This window comes from Homarus americanus, unplaced genomic scaffold (genome assembly GCF_018991925.1).
Source record: "Homarus americanus isolate GMGI-L3 unplaced genomic scaffold, GMGI_Hamer_2.0 scaffold42442, whole genome shotgun sequence".
Taxonomy (NCBI): Eukaryota; Metazoa; Arthropoda; class Malacostraca; order Decapoda; family Nephropidae; genus Homarus; species Homarus americanus.
The window spans coordinates 24,648-50,592 of NW_024742103.1; the positions used below are offsets into that span (position 1 = coordinate 24,648).

General features: G+C 39.7%; 1 protein-coding gene across 9 annotated transcripts in view; it reads right to left on the bottom strand.

The window, feature by feature from the left end:
- LOC121876489 (sialin-like) overlaps positions 1 to 18,411 on the bottom strand; it is a 41,352-nt gene extending 22,941 nt beyond the window's left edge. For 5 of the 9 annotated variants that reach the window (XM_042381604.1, XM_042381597.1, XM_042381603.1 and 2 more), the window contains exons 1-6: positions 17,463 to 17,748; positions 12,069 to 12,192; positions 10,669 to 10,711; positions 6,655 to 6,851; positions 2,288 to 2,521; positions 974 to 1,061 (exon numbers count right to left, since the gene is read on the bottom strand). In XM_042381604.1, the coding sequence (XP_042237538.1) occupies positions 974 to 1,061; positions 2,288 to 2,521; positions 6,655 to 6,851; positions 10,669 to 10,711; positions 12,069 to 12,182 (676 nt within the window). In that variant the 5' untranslated portion in view covers positions 12,183 to 12,192; positions 17,463 to 17,748. The other 4 variants (XM_042381599.1, XM_042381598.1, XM_042381600.1 and 1 more) reach the window with 4 other exon arrangements.
- Between the last annotated feature and the right edge of the window lie 7,534 nt (positions 18,412 to 25,945).

Consider the following 25,945-nt stretch of genomic DNA (forward strand, 5'->3'; position numbering starts at 1 on the left):
TATATACAGTCAACCCTCACTTTACGCGGTTAATGTAACCCACAGGGTACCGCGGAAAGTGAGAAACGCGTAAAGTGAATAACATAACATATGGGATTAAATGAAATAGAGACCAGCTGACCCCCAAACTCCACTTTTTCCAACACAATACCTATGTTCTAGTAAAAATAACATCTTAATTTTATGATGGTACATGCACACAATTAATACTTAAGAGAAATAGAGAAATACAGTCGCCAAGTTAATGTCCATTCAAATAATGGACTCGACTCCCTCCCCCTCTTCTCACAATACACTTGCTGGCTCTTCCCTCTGAGAAATTTTGGGGGGAAAACCAGGTACAGTAATAAATAATACCTCAAACTAAAGTTAGGATAATATAATTGACATTGCTGGATTCCTTGTAAGACCAGGAATATTTTGAATATAAATGTCATATATTTTTCACAAAAGATAACATATTTACTCAGAGTAAACATTATATCTAAAATTTGTATGTCTAATGCAAAATCTATGATGTTTATATTCAAAATGATCATCAAATTGTAAGAATTCCAGCAATGTAAATTATATTCTGGAAATGTGGATAAGATAAATCTTGATAAAATCACACAGGGAAAAGGGAAACAACGGAGAACCTTAGCTTTTGTCTTTATTCAAGACATCTTGTCCACAAGGGATTAAAGCTGGGCTTCTAATTACTGTACCTCTCCTTAGAGCTACTCTATTGTTGCTAAAGGAGAGATTTATTAATCATTTATATTACTGTACAGTATTTATATTACATATAGGTAACTTATGTCAAGGTTTCCTGGTCCTAGAACAATGGCTTAAGAGAGCATAAACTTGACCTACCAAGTGAAGGATGGTTAGCCATAGTTATTATTGCTTGTCACTAAACATGTCATATTGTGGCAAATTTGGAGCATCTCATATTATATCTGAATGAAAATATGAAAGCAAAGAAACATACCACCACAAATACGAGCCAAGGAACGTGCTCGCTCCTGAGGAGGAATCCAGTGTGAAATCATCACATTCATGGCTGGGAAGGTGACGCCCTGCAAATACATAAAGGACGTTATTAATTGATTGATCGTGGTAATTACATCCCTGGAGACGCAACAGCTCAAGTCATATGTCGCCAAATTACAATAAAGGCTTAGAAGACTAAAATTAAATAATGCAAGGTAAAAAACATAAGTAATAAATAGCATAAAACTTTCATAAAAAACATTGAAACATTAATAGATAAACTCAAGCATGTGTAGAAGGCCGATTTCTTCCATGAAGGAAATGACGTCCCCTCCCACGCTACCCTCCCAGCACCAAAGAGAGACAGTAAGACCTGGTTCCCCCTCTGGCACTGAGAGAGGTGCTTACAACAAAGATCTCTGACACTGGGGTACTCCATTAGGAAGTGTTGAACAGTCAATGGGACCAAGCAGTCATCACAATGGGGAGGGGGTGCCCTCTCCATTACAAAACCACGAGTCAGTTGTGTGTGGCCAAAACAGTCTCCCAGCGGTGCGACAGTCCCTGATATTTCAAGGCACCTAAAGCAGGGTGGACGTCGCAGAGCTTGTTTGCTCCAACAACATCCCACCTGCATTGCCAACTCGAGCGGATGGCAGCTCTTATTACTGGTTTCATATCATAGGCAGGTAGAGGGGAATGATGTGCCAAAGGGCAAGAAGCAGCTGCTTTCACCAGAGCATCAGCATGCTCATAGCTTTATTCTTCATCCAAAAAGAAAGTCAGTCCTGTGGGAGCCTGATCCCTTAAGAAATCCTACTTTTTAGTGTATAGTGCATGAAGTGATCAGTGTATCACCTACCTGTGAACCCCGAGTAGATAGTTGTTAGTAATTACTGGATAACCTGTGACTACCTCACTGGAGGTGCTAGTGTCACAAGTTCCCTACAATGCCATCGTGTGCATTTCAGCTGGTAACTTGTCCAGTTTGTGCTGGCCTCACTGTCTCAGCCACTATCAACCCCCACTGCAAGTCCTGTACTCCCTCACTATGGTTGACATCTGATATGATATGTGAAAATAATGGATGCCATCACTATAACAGTGTCACACTTTAATATTGTCAAATCCCAGTCTGTTTTAGGTTGGGGTATACACATCCCTCCCCATTCCTCACTGGTCTGGCCATAAATCATTGAAGGTAACGTACTAACCAATCCCAATTTTATAGAGTGAGAATTGGGTATTATATGGAGGACTTCTATGTGCCCTCCTAGCTGGAAAATACAATATACTATATTGTAATACTCACCTCAGTCATTCCTTCTAGAATTCTAATGATGACAAATGCACTGGAGGAATGTCTTGCAGCCAGAGGTGAAATGACAGTGAGGAGAGCAGTAAGTGTTACTCCAGTACCAAAAATTAGTCGTCCACCCAGTCTCTCAGCCAAGTACCCTCCAAGGTAGTTTGTCAAAAGGTAGCCATAAAAGAAACTCCCAAGAATCATCCCTTGGGTTTCTTCATCCCAGTCAAATTCTCCTCCCTGTAAACAATTATCGTCGATTAATTATCTTATACAATATAAAGTAAATATTAGAGTTTTTTTCTTGTTTTTTTTACGGGGATTAGCCCACCCATATCGTGGCCCGAGGGGCGAAAATGTAATAATAATAATTCATAGGAAATAAAATTTATAATAAAATGTAAAATAAAATATTAACGGTAATAATAATAATAACAACACTGTGATAATAATAATGATAAATACAAGAATGAAAAAAAAATCAACAGTGAGAAATGCTATATGTATGTTGTGTTGTCATGTAAGAGAAACAATTGAGACCCTGCAATTGTGTGTAAATGAGGCAGAAAGTCAGACCAGCAACCTGGGACTTGGTCACAATTTTTGTGATGCCATATGGCAGTAGGGTCTACCATTAGACAACACATTATGCTTCCAATATCTTCCCAGGCGGTAGTACCTCCCTGTTTGGTAGCTGCCTACTACTGATTTAGTATATGGATTATCTCATTAGCCCTCTTGCACATTATGACGCAAATTGTGTCAAATCATTGGGTAGCATTATTTGCAACGGTGACGCGAAGCGCGCCATTAAATTTAAAAATTAACCCAAAATAATGCTCTCCTGATAATTATGTCAAATTTTCGTGCATCATAGATGAATACATGATCTTGCGAGTGAAGCTTCCAGAAAGTACCAAAACACTGGTGTAGTTCCACTGTCCATCAGTGTCTTCCCATCAGCTGTGCTGGTAGGTCACATTTGTCTCTATTTCCTCTCCCATCCTCCCCATAATTAGTCATATAAAAAATCCAAAGCCACCATTGCAAAACTCATAAAATTCCTCTTCCATAACTATATAATACCTTGATATGTTTGTGGGAAAATATCTGAGATATGATGCTTGGAAAATTAACAGCTTATTGACAGTATGTTTCAGTTTAATTTGGTGCATGGGTACATGTCATTCGGGTATGTTAGAGTAGACATTCAACACGTGCACCATTCATAGCATGGACTAAGTCACAACATCCTCCTCTTCTGAGATATATATATATATATATATATATATATATATATATATATATATATATATATATATATATATATATATATATATATATATATATATATATATATATATATATACAGTACTCCCTCTTTATCGACGGATTTTTTATCGACGGTTTCGATTATCGACGGATTATTTAGCCGGATTTTTATTTTGGCACCAAACAGCTTCTCCCAGTCCTCTCCTTGAACAGGGCTAGAGGGTACGTGTTTTTCGAATCGTTTTCAGTTAAAAAATTATTACATCACACGTATATTTTACCTAAACTGCGCCTGAATGAATATATTCTCGGAAATAAATAGTAGTTTTGCTGAAACGTGATGTATTTCAATGTAAAATAGGATAAAATACATGACGGAAACAAAAGACTTTACCTAAGCTTCCGATGTTCTTGAGATGTTACTCGTTTTTTTAATAGTTTTCGGTTAAAATTCTGTTATATTACAATGATATTCTATTCATACTGTGCTTGATATAATACATTCACGGAAATGTAATATTTTTGCTAAAATGACGTACGTATTACAGTGGAAAGTGGGATCAAATCGTGACGAAAACAATGACTTGCGCTTTCTTTCGTTCAAAAGATGTTACCGTAATCACTTTTCGAATGGTTTAGTTAAAAAACTGTTGTATTGTATTACAATAATATCCTAATTGACTTGAATAAATATTACGATACCATATTTCTGAATATTTTCATTAAAATCCATCAAAATCATTTTCCTTGTCATCGTCTGCAGCACCAAACAGCTTCTCCCAGTCCTCTCCTTGAACAGGGCTAGAGGCTACGTGTTTTTCGAATCGTTTTCAGTTAAAAAATTATTACATCACACGTATATTTTACCTAAACTGCGCCTGAATGAATATATTCTCGGAAATAAATAGTAGTTTTGCTGAAACGTGACGTATTTCAATGTAAAATAGGATAAAATACATGACGAAAACAAAAACCTAAGCTTCCGATGTTCTTGAGATGTTACTCGTTTTTTTAATAGTTTTCGGTTAAAATTCTGTTATATTACAATGATATTCTATTCATACTGTGCTTGATATAATACATTCACGGAAATGTAATATTTTTGTTGAAATGACGTACGTATTACAGTGGAAAGTGGGATAAAATCGTGACGAAAACAATGACTTCGCTTTCTTTCGTTCAAAAGATGTTACCGTAATCACTTTTCGAATGGTTTAGTTAAAAAACTGTTGTATTACAATAATATTCCCTCCTAATTGACTTGAATAAATACTTGAATGGAAATATACAATATTTTTGTTGAAACTACCCGCGTTTCAGTGTAAAGTGTTGTAATAATAAATGGTAAACAATTTGCCTTGGGCATCCGGATTTTTGGACTTTTACTGTACTGTACACTGTTTTGTTTACTGTAAGGACCGATGTTCACTTCAATAAATGAAATCGTAAGTTTGCTAGTATTTTTGTCCACTTATTATATTATTATTTATACACTATTATTTAAGGTTATGCGTAAAGGAAACGCATTAATGCTTAAAGGTACATTTATTCAACATATGCTAATAATAGTTAGAAAAATTACGTAACCATCACGGTATCGACGGTTTCTTTATCGACGGCCGTTTACAGAACGTAACCCCCGTCGATAAAGAGGGAGTACTGTATATATATATATATATATATATATATATATATATATATATATATATATATATATATATATATATATATATATATATAATAAAATGTACACTATAACTGTATTCTGTACTTAGCAGGTGTTGTCATTTTGAGCCTAACCGGTATAGATGGCATAAACTGTCCAATCTGTTGAATGCAATATGTAACCGTAATCACTTTTCATGTCTCAACACTTACGATGAAGGTGTGGTAGGGGATTAGTGGGTCTTATGTTACTAACCTGCTGCAATGGCAGGTCAACCATTGTGTATAAACTCTTTTCTCATTTACAGTGGAGGTGGGAATGGGGATAAGTGATCTCCTATTACTGATCTTCTGATACAATGTCAGGTCACCCATTCTCAGGGTGGGGTAAGGGATTAGTGGGTCTCATGACTTGAAGATGTCTTGAATAAAGACGAAAGCTAAGGTGCTCCAGTGTAAGCCCTTTTTTCTGTACAAAAGGTACTTTCACACAATATATGTAACTGTAATCACAGTTTAAATCCTAACACTGCTTTAACACTGTATTCTTGGCTGATTGTGTCCTGGTACTGCACAGTAATGCACAGCACTGCAGAATGCAAATTAATGCAAAAAAGCAGCGAGTGAGGAATTAACCTTGTACAATGGCAGAGGACTATGAACTAAGTGCGTCATGAAACTAGGCTTAGAAGTGATAAGCTGGGAGATGCATCAGCCTATCAAAGGCACCCTATGCAGTCACATGACAGCATTAGCTAATCACAACACACAAGCCTATAGCCCAAGTTAGCCAAGCAGCCTTTCCATTCACACACCCTTTTGGAACTCTCGGAATATTATTTCCCAGGATCGGAACAGGAAAGTTTGGATATTTTCCGGATTTTTCTCACAAAATGTGGTTGATTTTCATCCCCAGAAACTAATTCACAGACACAGGAATAAAGAGAATTTTTCCAGAAAAAATCTGAGTCGATATCAATTCCAGCTATTGAAGAGTCCTGGAGATCAGATTCCAGCTAACAGGAAGATTACTACTTACATACTGAATAGTGATTGGAAGAGAATAATGACACATTGGAAGTGTATATTTGGACTTAATAACATTGCAAGTGATTGAAAATAATGAAGATAGATAGTTAAATAAGTAAGCATATTGGAAGTAAAAACAACTGCATTATTTTAGCATACTGCATATCCATTATTACAGTACTAAAGAAATATTTTTCACAACTTTGGGATTTGCACTCATAAATCAATGTGTGGGACCTTTTATTTTGTGACTGCAAATTTTTGTTAATCAAATCCTCCTACACCAGGGTTTTCCAGTATCAACACTAACAATGAACTTGGGAAAAATACAGAGAATGAGTAAAACAAAGATCCCATGAAAACATCTTATAAACTGATAAAATATTGAGGTACAGTACTGTACTTACAATTTCTGAAGAACCCATTTTTGTTCTCTGAGCCTCAGGTATTGGACACGTTTCATCAATTTGTTCATTTTGGTTCTGAGACCGAGGACGAGATTTAACCATGGCAACGATGGCCACAGATAAATTAACCCGCATAGCATAAACACCGGCAAATCCCAAGAATAACAAAATGATGAGCACATGGCGCTTTCCAAAACCTGAAAAATTTATGAAAATAAAAATACTGTACACAGATTGTTATATACGAACATGAAAATATTGTACATAAGTGCTGATGACCTGAATAAAGTTTGCCTAACCTCTAGTGTAATAAATGTTAACACTGAACAACTTTTAATTCCATGATTAGATTCTGATGTACAAATAAACCATCAATACCATAACATATACCGGTATGCTGTATCAGTTCCTTCCTTAAAACACGTGTGAACATACAGAAGACAAATATTAACATACAGAGAATAGGTATGAACATGTAGAGAACACTGGCAGGTTTATACTTGTAAAAAAATCCTCTCATGTTTTAGTAAGTCTTCACATGGACACAAGGTAGATTAACTTGCCTTGCCTAATACCCTCAATCCTTGTAACAGGAGAATTGATAAATTACCAAGAAGCAGATGAAGTAACCTTTTGTTCATCAGAAGCATACAACTTGACTTACCTGACATTCAAGAAACTCTCTGGTGGCACCAAGTATGGCCAGATACATTTCATACAAATTTATGATTTTTACAAGTATTGTACAGTACATGTACTACCATATTTTATCGATAAGACACCCTTTTTTTCTGAAAAGTGGCTAAAAAAATCAGCCTGCATCTTATATGTGAAGTTGCGGTCTCCCCTAAGCTAATGAATCCCCCAGTTGCTGTCTCCAGTAGGCTAAATTCAATCTAACCCAACTCCAGAATTTAAAATATGTTATTGCCTACTTAAACACATCATTATTATCTTTAATTAATTAAAAAAAATATATTTTGTAAATATAATAGCTCAATTTATAACTTATGTACTGATGATGATAACCTGAGATGATTAGCATCCATATGGCAGACACCCAACTCTTCAGAGGTAGCTAAGCAGTAACTATTTCTGAACTCTTACAAGCATTACAATCTATTAATGCTGTACCTGTAACCTTTAGTCTTAAATTTACAAAGACTTGATACAAATGAAGATTTACTTTTAACTTTCTGTTCACATTTGCATCTGTTAACATCGCTGGCAGCATTGTAGCCAGGATAGACTCATCACTGTAACCACCAGGCTACTGGGCCAAGCTGTGAGGAGTTATTGTTGTTTTTCATCTCGTATTTTCAGGTAGATATACGTAACTTTCTTCATATATTTTTACTCCGTTACATACACACACCATCCTACATACATATTGTGAAAAATGCAAAAGAAATAATTTTCCTAAAGGCAAAAACATAAAGGGAATATACATTTTCTTTGCACAAAGTTAGCTGGCTCAGTAGGGGAGCAGGAAGAGGCGAGGCATGTGGGGGGAGGGGGGGGGGAGTTGCTCGGGAATTGGTGGAGGTAGTGTCTCCATTGCTATGGCAAAGCAGTGAGTACAAATATATGTAAATGGCGACTGTGTTAAACTTTCATTTGGCTTTTATTTACTAGTTTGGCCATACAATATTTTATCTTGTAACTTATTTATTGGTACAGGTAGTTCTCCTATAACGCGATAATTGTGTTCATGTAAAATATCGTGTTTTAGAAAATCGCGTAATAGAAATAACAGGGCTTATGGAGAAAATAGGGTTAGGTGCAGATTACTCGAAATCGAAAAAATTTAGTAGTTAGCCTAATACAAAGGATAGCACAGTCTAAATAAATGTTACATTCATATCTAATAATGAAATCATACAGTAAATGTAACACTTTACTTGATGGGGGAGAAGGGTGATTTTGAGGTTGATAAAATCGAGCTTCTCTTCAAGTGTTATATCCTTTCTTTTACGATCATCACCGGGAATTCTATCACCAGAACGCTTCTCGTTGATATTCTTTACTATATTCACAGTTAATACAGTGGGGTATGCTATAACGAACGAAACTCCTACAACGAACATTATTTAATTTTTTTTTTTTTTTCTAATTTATTGTTTTTTTATTACAAATATTAATGATATTCTTTATTTCAGGGGTTTAGATGCATATTTATGCACTTTTTTACAATTTTTACAATTTTATATTATATTTTTCAGTGTTAAGTGGCTGTATTTGGGGGCCTGGAACGGATTAATCCTATAACGAACGAATGCTATAACAAACAAGGTTCTAGAACCAATTAGATTCGTTATAGCATACCCCACTGTACCACAAAATTGGAGAAATAGTAAGCAAAAATCGCGTTATAGCAAACAAGCGTTCGCGTTATACAAATATCGTTCCTAATTCATAAATCGCGTTAGAGCAAATTCGCGTTATCAAAACACGCGTTATAGCAGAACTCAATGTATTCTTTTTATTTATTCCTCACATTTTCTGGTACTATATACTGTATATTATTTTAAGAAAACTATGGCCACAGGAGGAAAATCCACATAAAGGTTTTCTCCTAAATACTCCCTGGCCATGCAGCTTATGCCATAAAATATGGTAGTACAGTACTTGAAGTTGTTATAAGTTCTGTACCTATACTGTACTGTCAGTACAGGCAGTTGAATCTTTTCAAATTTAAATATTTTATTTTGTTAATTTCTTGGGTACAATCTTTAATACATTTATGAATAAATCTGACACCATCATCATTGTCACTGCTTTCATGCCATTTTCTTTGCTTGTATGGGTCGGCCATTATTTCCTGATTACACGGTGTCCCATTGCCATTAATAAATTTAAACTGGTTTCATAGCTGGCAAGGCAGGGTTGTGTTTCCTTGAGGTACCATAATATAATTTAAGAGTATTCTTGATTGGTCTTTTACTTATTGATTGATATTGTATGCAGTGCAACCATGAGACAGTTAGTAACAAAAGAGGCAACATGCTTCTAAAAAGTTTATAATGTCAAAGTTTCCTTTAGTCACTATTACTGTTTGCGTTCCAGCTCATCTTGGCTACTATGAATTAATTCCACCACTTGTTATGTATTACCTGAAAGAAAATTACTTATGGCATGCACTTCTCATCCTCTTGTCTCATACACTCATCAGTTATCAATGCCATAAGTCATGCAGGTAAGTAAAAAAACAAAAACAAAATCTTAAATCAATCAATCACTGTCAACACTGAACAAAATAGTTCAGCTGCAGTCATGTAAGGGTGGTATGGTGTGTAGTGGGAATAATTAGGTGACAAAGTATGATTTCCAGCCAATGTTTGAAGACTTTGCTGGCCACTAGATATCAACAGATTTGAGGGTGTAACTATCAGCTGATCACCTGTGATTGGCAGTGCACAATTCATAGAAACTGACGCCTCACTTTCACTCATCACCACCACCTCCCTCACCATTATAGTTTGTTTTTTATTACACATAATACTCTATGTTGTCATTACTAAAACATTTGCATTGTAATGTACCAGTAGAAACATTGAGGTACAGTTGCCAGTAAAAAAGTCCTCCCACAACTTGCTACACAGGACTGTGGGAGAACTTTTGCTGGCAACTGTACATACATATAATTATCACAGATAAAAGAAAAACAGCTGATAATGAAAAATCAGAAATGTCAGACTTTATATCATAATTTTCCATTTGTCTAAGTCTTATTGGATGATATAAAATGCTCTATAACTGAAATGTATGTACTGTATGGTTTTATGACTTGTCACTTCACAGCCTTCCATGGTAGCTTTGGTTTCAGTTATTGTAGCCCCTTTTAAAAGCTATGTTTACTAAAATTAAGTTGGAGAATCTTTGGATTAGCTCTTTGGGCCAAGTTTAGGGTTCCTTGGCCTAAAACCCAAAGCCTTTGATGGGTATGTACACAAATTGTTCTGACTTGGCATCAGGCAACACATACAGTTTTATTTAATATTTCTGCCAACTTACCTATCTCACTGGAGTTGCCTTGACCAAAAGAATCACCCTCCTTCTGAAAAATTCATGTAAGAGTCACATGATCAAGAATAATTCAGGAAAGATCTCTTAAATAACATAAGTATATTAATAACTACTTACAACCAACAAATACTATATGAAAAGAAACTACTGTACAGTATATGAAAATAAATTACTGTATACGTACATCATTTCTTTTTCAAGTTAACAAATATGGAACATCCTAAAAGAAAAACAGAATAAAATGTCAGTAAAAGTCTATTTAAAAATATATTTTTGCACCAAGTGTACTGCAACATAAAAGAAAATATAACCATAGTAGTTAACAAATACAGTAGAGTTAAATGGAACTCATAACCTTGTCAGGTTTACCGACTAGCTATTAAGTTTCTCTTTTGTGACCGATCGCCCAAGCGGCTAACGAGCCGATCAGTGATGAAGAGGATAAAAGTAAAATGTAGGACAAAAGCTATCAACAGCATTGCGCTAATGACTTACTGTCTCTAGAATGAATGGCTCCCTGTCCCAGCCGAAAAAATGCCAGCAACTTTAAAACTACCCACAGACACTCTTGGGTACATCCAGAGTGTCATCCGCGAATAATAGAGGATTGTGAAATAGAAATCCGCGGATTTGGGGGCCCCCAGTACTGTATTGTCATTTTAAAATTTAAACTCGTTCGTATCGGCGGACGTCCACAATGCTGGGACTGCCTGTATGTATCACTCAAAGATAATAAATAATGTTGTAATGAACATACTGTACAGCATCTCCATATCAAATACTATACTGTATGTTATATTGACCCCATTATAAGCTGATTTACTATAAGATCTCTCTCCATGAACACATCCTGAGCTTTCAAGGGGTATTACTGTACAAGTTAGAACACATATACTGTATTCCTAATTACATTAATTCTAATGTGGAAAGATTCCTAATTATAAAAGGTTTCACTATAAGTCTTGTTTCTCTGGAACACATCCCCAGTGTATAATGAAGACTCCCTTGTACAATGTTATCACTGTCTTGATTTTCTTTCACTGTATATGCACTGATGTTTCCATGAGTTAATTACTTTGCTTTACTTATGTGATTACATTAGGTTACTTAACCCGAACCTACTGGGCACCAATTTTAATACCTGTACTGTATTTGATTTGGCTAAAGCCAAACGACTTTATCCAACACAGAGAGACACTTTGTACGCAAAGGGTTAAACAAGCAAAAAATATGTTATAAACTTTCTCTGTCAATGTCCAACTAAAAATTTTTATTGTTCAGTCAGATTGTAATTTTCATTTTTACACATCTTATTTAAGGAAGTAGTCATACAGTATTAGCAAAGTAATTTAAACTTAGTTTAAAGCTCTGTAAGATTAAGGTAGTACCTGTTTTATGCTTGATGTTGTTTGGTGCTTCAAGTCATCTACAAGACTGACCCGAGAATAACCCACGAATGACAGCAACCATGGCCAAACACGCAGCAAACTCCATCCACGCATTCTGTACAGTCTGTACCAGAGGAATACATCACAATAACATTATCCAGTTTAGAATAAAGTACAGGTACTGGTACCTGTATTAGTTAGATTGGATTGGAAAAGGTTAGGTAGACTTATTTTGGATTAGATTAAACTGAATCCATATGGTGTGAATAATATTTTTGCCAACAAAAGTGAGGATTAACACTGAAATTCAATTTCATGACAAGCTTGGACTAAGAATAATGTACTTCACTAATAAGCTTGCAAGTTTAACTCCTAGGTCCCCCTATGACAGTGATAACTCTGACAAAACAGCTGTCTGAAGGCCAAGAGCTCCCACTGCACTTCCTGGGTATGACCTCCAACCCAAACAGATTATGGCTCAATGCCTCAGTTCCCACCTCCTCATCATCCTTAAGGAAAAGAGAGAGATCCGAGTCACTCGATACAGTAAACTGTGATTTCTAGATTAATCCATCATTTATATCTATCACAGTGAATCAGGCAACCATGTACAGTATGCTCTAATCAACTAGTACCACTGGGAGGAGAGAGGCATGGACTGTAAAGAACAACACAGGTTCCCAGGTGCCACATATACTGTACTGTACTACATAGGCCGACTATTGTACTTGGAGGAATTGTCCACACATCCCAAGATGGGTGCCCTTTTAGTAAGGAAGAGGAAAATTCACTCCACAGGGTTATGATTGGAAAGCATGCAACACAAAAGTGAGTGTATTGGCTTTCATTATGAAGAAAATCCTGATTAAACCAGTCTGCTCACAAACACCTTTATCACACAAAGAGAATGAAAGGATCCCTAACCAGTCCCCCCAGTGAGAAATAAGAGTAATCCTTCAGGCACAACACTAAAAATTTGGTTTGTGGTCAACCCTTAACACACATAGAAGTTGATCCAAAGTACAGTATTGCATGGAAAAGAGACATGAAGGATTCATCTTAAAATCCTGGAATACAACCAAGCCTCAATAGAATGACTTGTAGAAATGTCCTTCCCTTCTCATAATCCTCCTCTGGGTGACACCAGTATGCCAACATTAAGACAAGCATGGGTGTGGGCTGGGGTTGAGTGAGGGAATTTTTTTTTGGGGGGGGGAAGTTATTATTTTACAAAAACATTTTATTAACCCAGCACCAAATAAACCTAAATCAAAAAGGAATTTGGGTGAAATTGCTTACTGTTGTTTTAACGGGGTTGTGGGGGTGAAGGAGTCTCCCAGAGCAAGGAAGGGAATTTTCAGCTCGGTTCAGCCACCCAACCGCCCTACCTCCCACCTCTCCTACACAGAGTTCACTTCTCGCTCGTCATTTTCTTTCTTAGTAGGTTTACATTATATTTTCTTTATTTCTAAGTCACATTAGAGAGTTGATTTGTTATTTTATCAACTACTGTATTAGGATTTCTTAAGTAATGGTAAATAAACACTGCTGCAGCAGTACATGGTATTTGAAAGTAAAATAAAATAAAAAATAAAAAGAGAGAGAGAGATAGTTGTAGAGGTACCCACGAATTTAAGAATGTGAATTTGTATTTCATGAATTATTGTGACTCCACTGTACTTTACAGGCCTTTCTCGAGTTGCAGAAATTAGCATTCAAACAATCAGAGCACCGTCCTCATATCTGAAGGTTGGCAACCACATTCCTCCATTCTAAAAAGACTCTAAAAGCTATGGATCGAATTTTGAGATACAGTATAGAAGAAAAATTTGTGTTAATGGAAAATCTTCTGGAAGTTTTGAGTTAAAAACAGGGGAAAAAAATAAATACGTATTGCATCACCGTATTGAATAGAAAAATAAAAGCAATACTCCCTGTATTACAATACAGGGAGTCAGTGTTATCTGTATACCCTCCACTTGTAGACTGTACTCATTTACAGGGATAGCAGTTTTTACAACAAAAAAATAATTATTCATGTGCCATAAATAATAATAATAGTGGCACGTTGTGTAACGAGGATGACCGGCCCAAGGGCCTCCTTGGCGTAAATTTGTTTAAGGTGCAGAAGCTGTCACCAACACTACAACCACACCCTGAGTTAACGAGCTGCATGACCCAGTGTCAAGAAATAGTCCGAGAAGACCGGACAACTCGGCAACTGAACTGGCTAACCATTACCCCGGAATACGATCCACAAATCAATTAACATCAGGTTCTCAATTACTGTTGAGAAATGGTGTAAAGAAACTTGCCCATAGTTTCACCCTGCCCGGGGATCAAACCCGGGTCCACTCACTTGCGAGGCGAGCATGCTGACCATTACACCACAGGTCGCCATACTTGCTTATACGTACACAGTATTCCTGGATTATTAGAGCATTTCATAATCACACCTTCAATAATTTGTGGGAGGATATAAAATATTAAATACAGTATTAATATGCACTGTACTCTACAGGTATGGGACCTTTTATCCAGCATGTTTGGGACCTGGTTTTACCGGATAAGGGGTTTTCTGGAATTTGGAGCGCCAGACCAAAAATGTAACTATACTAAATGTACAGTAAACCCTCTGTAACTGACTACGAAGCCTCTGTTCAGATAACTAGATTCACCCCTAAAAGTAACTTTAACTGTAGATTGTATCATTAAAACTTAAAATTGTAGGTATACAAACAGCAATAATTTAAGCATATAAATAGCAATAATGAAAGCACAAAAAAGAACAAAATGATTCTAGTCAGTGTACACACTGCATCACAGTCTCAAGGACGCTAGCTGCCTCAATGTTCGCCTTTTAGCCGGGACACTACCTAGCTGCCTTCCCTAGCAATGGCATTCTGTGCCACGTATCCTCTGACCTCTCCACATTGCTTCACAGTGGAAACCTGTAGATAATTAAAACTTTATACCCTATGATAATTATTTCTTTAATTTCTTTTTGCACTTTCTGTATGTATGACTATGTCTCTACAAAAATAAATTCACTACAGTATTTACCGTAATTCTACTCTGAATCATCTTGCATTGTTGTCTGCTCTGTTTGTTGACAACTGACCCGCTCGGTCTGAGTATACTCTCATGTCCACAAAAATTACACCAACATGCTTCAACAAAGTTGCTTTCATTAGTATCATATATCAAAACAAGTACTTTCTGTTTAATATGGTGGGGGTCCAGGGGGCAACTAGGACGTTAGGTAAGGTTAGGTAGTATTCTTTGGCTGGTTAGGTCAGGTTCTATTAGGTTTTAGTAAATGTCTAGAAGGTCCGTCCCTCATAACGCCCTTCAAGACACAGCCAGGTGCTTCCCCATATGGACTACTGTCACCCAGTCTGGTCCCCGAGATATGCTAGTGACTGTCAGTTGACAGAAAATATCCAAAGGGCCACCAGACTGGTGCCTGTACTATGACATGAGAGATTAGAGCACTTGCAACTGCCTAGCTCGTACTTCAGTAAAGGATGGGCAAGGGGGGACCTAATTGAAGTTTATAAACATCTCAGAGGGCACTACTCAGTTGAGTGTCCATACCTGGAGCTGGCGGACATCTGCCCCACAAGGGTTCACAACTCAAGGTTGAAGAAACCACAAGTCCAAAAAACTGTGAGGGCAAAGTTTTTTGGAGTGAGAATTATGAACTCTTGGAACAACCTGCCACAGTGTTGTGATGACACTCAGTGTGAGCTCTTTCAAGACCAGACTTGACCAGCACTGGAGCAGGTTCAGATACATTCAGGAACCAGTGCATGCCCAATACTTGCCAACAGTGCATAACAGAGATGTGACCGATCGCCCAAGAGGCTAACAAGCTGATCAGTGGCGAAGAGGATAAAAGTAAAAACGTAAGTTTAATTACTTACTATAATAAGAACATCCGTGGAAAAAATTCACAAAATCGAACAACTCCTTTTGGTGGTAGTGAGGTTAGGTTAGATTATGTTAGGTTGAAATTATGTTTTTCTGATGGTTTTGGGTGTGTTTTGAACGATTATGATCTTCATTTCAAATAGGTGGATGATCGAAATGATAATTTTACCCAGAAATTGCCAAAATAATTTATTAAATCTTCAAACAAATTGAAATATTCTTTCATCCAACTTCTGAACTTGTGACAAAGATTTCAGTATAAGAAACCCAAATCAAGGCCTAAACTCGAGGGTCTAAATGTCATGAGGTCCTTTCTATGATATCTCCCCCGGAAATTAAGGATAACCGAGATATTAATTTTCTATTAATATTATATTTGGTCAGTCACAAGTGTCGCCATTTATTGTTTACGTCTTGCGGAGAAGCTCTGACACCCCCCCACCCCCCCCAGCCAGTGCTCCGTTACCTCCGTGTTCGCTTCTTGAGCGTCTACAGCGCATGTGCTGGCGGGGGTGGTGTGGGAGTTCCTTGTTGGCTATAGTGATAGGAGACTTATTATTGGGCAAGAGTTTTTTGTCTTAGCCAATGAACAGTGTGTGGGTGCGTCGGGAGCGGAGATTTGAATTTTCAGTACCAGATATGGTTGACCAGGTGGAAGAGCTGTGCCGACATTGTGATAGAGATTATTTTACATCAATTGCAGAGTTTCATTAGAAAAATAGTGAGGCAATTTCTTTTTTAGAAACCACGGTGTATTTGTCCAAAGTGTAATAATCAGTGTACACTGCGCGAAGAACAACAACACATTTGGCGGTCACCAGTTTTCTTCAGCCGAACAGTAGGAAACAGAAAAGGTGCAACCCTGGTTAGGTCAGGTCAGATTTGGTTGGTTGGTTGGTATTTAATTTATTTGATTTCCTAAAAAAAATCCAACTTTTTCCCTTAAGATTGTTGGGGGGGAATGTAAAAAAAATAGTGATTTCCTGAGGAAATTCATATCAAATGCCATAGTTAAAACATAGGTTAATATATAGGATTAACCCGCCAGAGCTGCATAGCGCCGATGCAGCCATATCATTTCATGTCCAGAAATGCCTCAAATTTTACCATATCATAGTAAGTTATTTCTGTTTAATATACCGGGGAAGTTAGGTCAAGTTAGGTAGGTTTGTTTGGTTAAATTGGTTAGGTCTGTTCTTCATAACCACACATGTTAAGAAGAGTTTATTATAAAAATATCAGTTTTTTAACATATTTCCACAAACTACAACAATGAAAATTCGGCGTGTTTATAATTGTTTTATATCAATTTAGCCCACAGGTTAGTCCTATATAATTACCAAAACTTATTTTTAACATCCAAAGAACACGGTGCTTTTCTATACATTTACCTTGTGGTTAATTCAGCCCTGCTTTCAAACTGTCACTAAATACTAAGGGAATAATACACATCAAACTTACTTTTAAGGATTAAAAATCTAATATTCCTTTTTTCATATCAGTTTAAACATACGAGAGACGAATTATTGATGATATAGCCATGATAATGTGATGTATTGCCTCGTTGGGTTGTTCCTCTCTTGTCAACGTGTCAACAACAGCCTTCTAACCTTCACCATCGCGGCCATTAACTGCTATAGCCTGTTATTTCATCATGCTTATAACTATATCAATATGTTAGGCATCGAATAATCTTGAAATCAATATAATGTTTAATTTATCAAGTAAACTCATGACCCTGTACCACACACACCACAACTGACAACTATCGTTTTGTTTGTCAACACTTACTATGACGTCATCAGTGTGTAGTGATAACAGATTGTCCCGGTGGGGGCTAGTTTATTGGGCACCCCCTTACATCCTGTGCTAGGTGAAGCGCAGAAGGGTTTACAGCGCCCAACTGGGAAGCGTGCGGAGTTCATGCTTGCCTTTATGACTCATGCATTAAGGGCGTAAAAGGCCTGAAGGGTCATGGGTTTTGTCAGCAAGTTACATAAAGTGACAATGATGAGTGTGTGGGGGGAAAATTCCCGGTACAATTTATCTGTTTATGGCAAAATGTGGCAGGTCACTAATAATGTCAAGTGCCAGGCCTGTGACTAGGAGGAGGGATATCTGGTCAGGGAGGGAAGAGGTGCCACCCCTGTAGGGGGAGGTCATAGGGCAGATGAGGATGTGGTGAAAGAGGGTGTGAGAGTCTGTTGACCACAAAGTTTACAAACAGTGCGGCCAGGCTCAGGGTTGCCAATGTACTAGGCGTGGCGAAGTACAGTGGGGGTGGAGGTGATATGGTGTGGTGGGGCAGGTACAGTAGGGGTGGAGGGAGGCACATAGGCATTGACAACATTGAGGGACACACCTTTTAGTGTGATTGTGAAGGTGTGTTCGTCGACATGTCGGTGGGGTACAGGTAGCCGGGGGTGGTGTCCTCAGGTCCAGGTAGCCCTGGTGGAGACAGCTCAGACACGGGCGCGGCTTGCGGTGGGTGGTGGACAGGTTGAGGCACCAAGTGTTGTGAGGATGGGGCAGGACTTCGCTCGGGGGCAGCAGGACACACCAGGGCAGGCCCGGGAGGCACTACACCAGTAGTGAAGGCCGCCGGCGGTGGAGTAGGCCGTGAGCAGGGGGGCTCACAGGGGGACCAACAGCTTGTGTCAAACCAGCAGAGAGGAGTGACTGGGTGGCAACAGAAGGCAGGAGTAGGTGGGAGATGGTGGTACAGAGTGTAGCGAAGAGTTTTTCAATACGGTTGGTAAATTCTTGGAAGAGGGATATGATCTGTGTCATGTCACTGGCGGGGGGTTGTGGGGGGGCACCGGTGGGAGCGCAAGGCCTGACAGCCTCAGAGTAGAGACGAGGAGGAGGCCCAGTAGTAGTTGAGTTAGGAGACGGCCGGGAGTCGGGACTGCTGTGTTGTAGCCAGATGAGGCCAGGCAGAGGCAGGTGTTGTTGAAGAAGGCACTCCACAAACAACTATAGACCGGTGAGCCTGACCAGCATAATATGTAAAGTACTTGAGAGTATTATCAGAGATGCAGCGATGGAACATCTACTACGAAACAACCTTGTAAAAGATTGCCAACACGGTTTTATGCCGGGGCGCTCTTGCTTGACACAATTGCTCAAGGTATTGGATATTTGGACCCATATTCTAGAACGGGGTGGTAATATCGACAATATTTACCTAGATTTTGCCAAGGCTTTCGACAGTGTACCCCACGAAAGGCTGAAAATCAAACTGGAAGGGTACGGAATTCGGGGAAATGTCCTAGCGTGGATAGAAGACTTTCTACATGACCGCAAGCAATGTGTGGTGATTAATGGCACGAAATCGTCATCTGTACCTGTAACAAGTGGGGTACCGCAGGGTAGTGTATTGGGCCCGCTGTTGTTTGTTTGTTTCATAAATGATATGCCTGACGTTGTACACTCCTCCATACAAATGTTTGCCGATGACGCCAAGTTATTTCGGGAAATTAAGAACCAAGCGGACTGTGAAGAGCTGCAGAAGGACCTCTGTGGGCTCCAGGAATGGTCGAAGGAATGGCTGCTGAGATTCAATGTCACGAAGTGTAAGAGGATGCACCTGGGGCATACCAACGGTAAGGAGGCGTACCATATGTCCCAACGGGATGAAGAAAATGTACTAGTTGAGACTGTGTGTGAGAAGGACCTAGGTGTGTATGTTGACAATGGAGCGCCTGAACTTGCCTAGCTTATACTACAGACGGGCAAGGGGGGACCTAGTTGAGGTTTATAAGCATCTCAGGGGGCACTACTCAGTTGAGTGTCCTTACTTGGAGCTGGTGGACGCTCGCCCCACAAGGGGTCACAGCTCAAGATTGAAGAAGCCGCAAGTCCAGAAAACCGTGAGGGCAAACTTTTTCGGAGTGAGGGTTGTAAACTCTTGGAACAATCTACCAGAGAGTGTTGTGACGGCACCGAGTGTGAGCTCTTTCAAGAGAAGACTTGACCAACACTGGAGCGGGTTCAGGTACATTCAGGAGCCGGTGCATGCCCAGTATTTGCCAACAGTGCGTGACAGAGACGTGACCGATCACCCGGGCGGCTAGCGAGCCGACCTTTTGGTGAAGAATATAAAGGAAAAGAGACGTGACCGATCGCCCAAGCGGCTAACAAGCCGATCAGTGGCGAAGAGGATAAAAAAAAAAAAATTGTTGGGGACACAGGGCACACAGGGGGGTGTGGCCGGAAGACTGGGGGGGGGGCGTTGTAGAAGACTTGGCCTTCGGGGAGGCTTTTCCCCTGGGACAGACGGGCGATTGGGGCATTGCCGTGAGTCAGCATTGTGCCGGCCGCCACAGTTACAACATCTGGGATTAATTACATAGCCCACCCCACCACTATTAAGGTGGTCTTTGATTTTCTGGGCACAGGCGGCGGAGTTGTGGTTACGTGAACAGAAGCGACATCTCGGCCGATCACGACGACAGCAGGCAGTGAAGTTGTGACCCCAATGAGAACAGACAACACAAAATGCAGGCTCAGGATGATAGGCTTCTGCATACAGTGGGGGTATGAGTGGGTGGGCATTCACAGTGGTTGGGCACTCCCTTCCCTTCCACTTGACAATGACAGCGGGTTGTGGAACTCTCCCCCGGTAATGGCGACGTATACTCAGTTTACTAGAGTTAAAGTCACGCGCATCTTCGATGTCAGCGTATAAGGGGAAACGTTTCACTAGGATGTGGCAACATTCATTCGCGTCTACAGGGGGGGGGGGGGCAGCAGGACGACCCCGTCAAAGCCAACAGTACTAAGTGTTTCATAGGCCTCAGGAGTCTGACACTTGATAAAGTTCCGGTTCTTACCTTGTCGGAATTCAATGCTGAAACCGTGCTGTCTGCAGTACTTCATCATCCAGTTAAAGCGTTCCTCTACAGTTTTCAGAGAGTCCTTGGGGAAGTGGAGATTCAGCTTACTTGTTTGTTTGGCAGAGGGCAGGGTGATAGGGTCCATGGCATTGGTGTTTCCACTGTGGCTAGCGTTTCCCATAGAAACATTAGCGTCACTGTCATAATCACTGGGGTCTGACTCTTGAAGGGTGTTGGATTCAGTATGACCAGGCGAGTTGGTAATGGCATCAGTATCAGAGATGTCTGCGTCTGCGTCTATGAGAGAGCCTCGTCTGGGACGTTTATGTCGACCCCCCATGCTGGCAAAACGTGCCGGCAGAGGGGACCTTGGTGGGACGATCGGGAAGCCAAGAGCACCTATGGGCACGTCTGTTCCCTTGGGTGGTCACGCCACGACTGTGAGAATGACAGCCAGCCTAAGTGGCGAACATTATCACTGACGAATAGGACAAATAAAGAGCAAATTTTCACTTGTTGCAACTAAACTGGCTAATTGGGTTAGGTGGTAATTATTTACTACTTCACAACCGTTGATTTTTCATGGAACAAAAATTAAAAAACGCCGCAATTTCATTGTTTTGGGTAAATTTTTACTTTAGGACGAGTCCCTAGGGGTAGACCAATATGTTTTTCCAGTATTTTGGTGTGTTTTAAACGAATCTGACCATTTTTGGGATTGAAATTGCTAGATTTTGCACCCCCCCCCCCTCCCCCCAACAATAATGGGGGAGAGCCTAGGAAATTGGGGTTTTGGGTGGGGGAGAAAACGAAACCGAGTCATCTAACCTCATAAAACCTAACCTAACTCCTAGCCGGGTGCTCCGCCCCTGGACCCCTGGCGGGTCTAACCTAACCCCTAGCCGGGGACAGAACCCCGGTAGGCCTAGCTTAAACTAACTTAAATGTTTCAGTAGTTAAAAACTTTGGGCGCGCCATGTCCAAAAGTACAATACCTTAGGTAGAAGTGGAAGGACCAGGGATACGTAAGAATTGGATAGAATAATCGTCTTTCTCATAAAACTCGGCAATAAACTTAAAATAATCATAGGAGCACAAACAACAACCAACCTCCACCACGGCCATTGTGAAACCGGTCAATGAAATTAAAATCGTACCCAGGCTGCTTCCATTGAGAAAAATCAAATGTGATTGGTTGAAAAAAATTCGCGTGATGAAATCGATACCTCATGAGGCGCAGATAACATCTCCTCACAGACGAAGACTGAAAACTACTTAAAATCAATTAAATTCAATTGTGTCACTATTATCCATTTCCGCTCAGAATAGCGAAATCGAAATGTTTCAGTTGTTTATAACTTTCGGTGGCGCTATGTCTGAAAGTAAAATAATACCGTATATTTTCACCTTTTTTTACGGGATTAGCCTACAGAGGCACAGGTCATTGGCCCACATCAGGGCCTGGAGGCGAAAATATAATAATAATAATACTAATACTACTACTAATAATAATAATAATAATAATAATAATAATAATAATAATAATAATATTAATAATAAATATAAAGGACCATAAATAAATACAAAAGTACAAAAAAATCAATAGTGAGAAACGATATACAGTACAGTACAGTTAACCCTCACTTTACGCGGTCCCACATTCCGCGTTTCCACGTTTACACGGTGCCCTGCCGGAACCCGGGATGCTCACATTCCGCGGTGCGTGTACCCCTTTACGCGGAGAGCGGCTGGCGAGCCGCGCCATTTTTGGATCCAAACCTCCCGCCATCCGCCGTGTTGTGTAAGCGGCGCGAACATGGTGCGCACAAGGTCGCCCAGTCATCAAAACATTACCAGTTCTTCACCCGCCACCCACCACAGCCGGCCCAAGTCAGTGATAGTGATAATTATGGTGAGGATATGGACTTATATGGACTTTGGGGAGTTTGACAAAGAGGCCCTGCAAGCCTCTGTGGTGGATAGTGATACAATTGATACAAGTGACACAGGTGAGGGCCAATAATCTGCCCTCTGCCTCGGAACCAACCGCCCATCCCCGTGTGCCCAGCCATCTTTTCTACTAATGTAAGTTTTAAAAAACCTAATATTATTGATATTTCTCTTAATTATTAATTGTGTGTGCATACCATCATAAAGTTAAGATAATATTTTTACTACAACATAGTTGTGTGTCGTCAAAAAGTGGAGTTTGGGGATTGGCCCGGACTCCATTTCAATTAATCCGATATGTTATGTTATTCACTTTACACGTTTCTCACTTTACGCGGGACCCTCCGGGTTACATTAACCGCGTAAAGTGAGGGTTAACTGTATATATGTTGTGCTGACAAAATAACAGAAACAATTGAGACCCTGCAATTGTGTGTAAATGAGGCAGAAAGTCAGATCAGCAACCTGGGGCTTGGTCACAATTTTTGTGATGCCATATGGCACACACACACAGAGTTAACACCTAAGGCCTGGGTGGCTAGTACAATGTTCTATGACTACATATATAATTATGTCACCTTTCATAGCACGGTACACAGCAGCTAACAATCTATCTAATAAGTGCCTTCTGGTGTTAGACAATGCCCCTTTTCACCCACAGACTATGGTTGACTGGTGTGGCAACATCGAGGTGATGTTTTTGCCACCGAACACCATCGCGCTGCTCCAGCCCTTCATCAAGGTGTAATAGCCATGTTTAAGGCTTACAACACATGCTTTGTGGTGGCGCAGCTTGTGGCAGAAACAGACAGTGGTGGATTGTCTGTATGAGACTTCTGGAAGACCTACAACATCAAGAAAGGCCTTAACAACATCACACAGTCCTAGGATGAATTGTCACCTGCAACAATAAACGGTGTGTGGCGACAGCTTAGGCTTGAGGCTGTCCATAGCTTCAGGGGCTTCAACCGTGCACCAGATGTCCCTGAGGTCACCAAGACAATTGTTTCTCTGGCACAGCAAGCTGGCTTCGACGAGGTCACAGAAGAGGACATCACTGAGCTTCTCGTCTCTCATGAAAAGGAGCTCGGCAATGAGGACCTGTTGGAGCTGGAAGTTCAGAAGAAAGAGCAGGAAGCAGGGTACAGTAGTCACCACGCACCTTCTCTACTTTAGTTTTGGTGAATCCCGAGCATTAGGAACCTTGAGTACAGAGACAGGTTAAAGCATCTTAATTTGCACTCCCTAGAGACGTAGAGTGAGGGGCGATATGACAAAGGTGTATAAATGGAAATCAGGGCTAAAGAAAGGGAACATTACAAAAGTACTCAAACTATCCAACCAGGAGCAAACTCGTAACAATGGTTTTAAATTAGACAAATTTAGATTTAAGCACGAAATAGGTAAACATTGGTTTGGAAATACTGTAGAGTAGTGGATGAATGGAACAAGTTACCAAACTTTATAATTAACTAGAATATGCTTGAAATGGATAGCTTCAAACATAGGTTGAATGGATAAACGAGCAATAGGGCTTGGGGGTAAATGGGACTGCCCAGTATGGGCCAATAGGCCCCCTGCAGTTTCCTCCATTCTTATGTTCTTATGAATGTAGCTTCATGTTTAGAAATGGCCTTGAGAATTTGTCCAGCTGCTACAGAGCTTCACCTTCAGAAGAAGGAGCAGGGAAAGCAGGCCAAGGTCACAGATTTCTTCAGGCCTGTTCCTAAGTCTCAACCGGATGAGCCTCAACCATCAACTTCTTTTACCGTCTGTACCCATTTTATGAAGAAAAAGCATCAGCCAGCCCCTCTGCCAGAGTCTCCACCTGTATTCACTAGGTTTGAGGACCCTGACGACCCAGTAAGCTTACCCCAACCCAACATGTTCCTATGTTCCTCCAGCCTCGGGAAGGAATGCCAACTGAACGGTTCATCACAGGTAAATACAGTACGGGTATTTACTGTGCAGTAGATAGTGATATTTATGATTCATTTATACAGAGGTATATGTCTGGTATATTTTATTGCTTGTCAGTGTGGACAACAGAGATATGTCGAGGGTAGATGGGAGTTTTTGGAGGGTGACCATGAATTTTTTATGTTCTTATGGGATTAATTGCTTTGATAACCGTTGATTTGCGAACCAATGATTTTTCCTGATCCCTATATGCATTGGCTATTGGGGTACACCTGTATTTTAAGTATTCTTAAATGAAATTAAATTTCATATACTGTACTAATTACCAGTACAGTACATATTGTACAATAAAGGTGTAGAGTTGTTAGAGTGTGTGGAGTTTGAAAGTGAAAAAAAAGAAAAAAAAAATGTTTGGAGGTTTAAATATTGCCTTAGCCCAAGCTTAACCAGTTGACTACTTTATCCTAACGAACCTGAAAATTAATGCATAAATTTGTGGTAAAAAGGGAGGGAGAGAAAGATCACAGAAGTCTCGAGACCTGAAAAAAACTTGAGACCTATATCACAGATGTGTGTGTTGGGGGGTTAAAGGCCAACACCACTAACCAGCCACCAATTGTATCATTAGAACTACTGAAACAACACTTATAAGTTATAACAGTATACAGTATTAATAAAACAGGGAAGGTGAGGCAGTTGTAATGCTCCAACAAATGCTTCAATTTATAGGGATAATGCTCTAGGTATGAACAATTAGGCTGATGTCTTCCTTCTAACAAGAAGATGCCTCGACTTAGATTGTTATTGGAAATTGCTAGATAGCCAGGTGTAAACAATACAGGCAACTTTAGCACCAAGAGATGATTACCTCTCAAATTTCAATGTAACTGTTGTCTTTAACCCCTGGGCTTTGGACGGCAACCCCACACCCCCATCAGTACCAGGAAAATTTAAGTCAAATTAAAAGAAATTCTAGTCATACAGATTGGTCATGCATGATATAAACAGGAATTAAATATATGTCCATACCACAGGTTGGCAACACATGGGCTAGGAAGAGTTGAGAATGTTCATAATGTGGTGTATGTATGACACAATAGTTCAAGGTAAACAACAGTATTTTGTAGGCAGTAGGAGGTACAGGACACTTGATTTACTATGTTATTACTGTTTACAATCATTATTACTACTCCAGTAATTGATAACAATACTAGACTTGTGCTTGGGGGCAGGGGG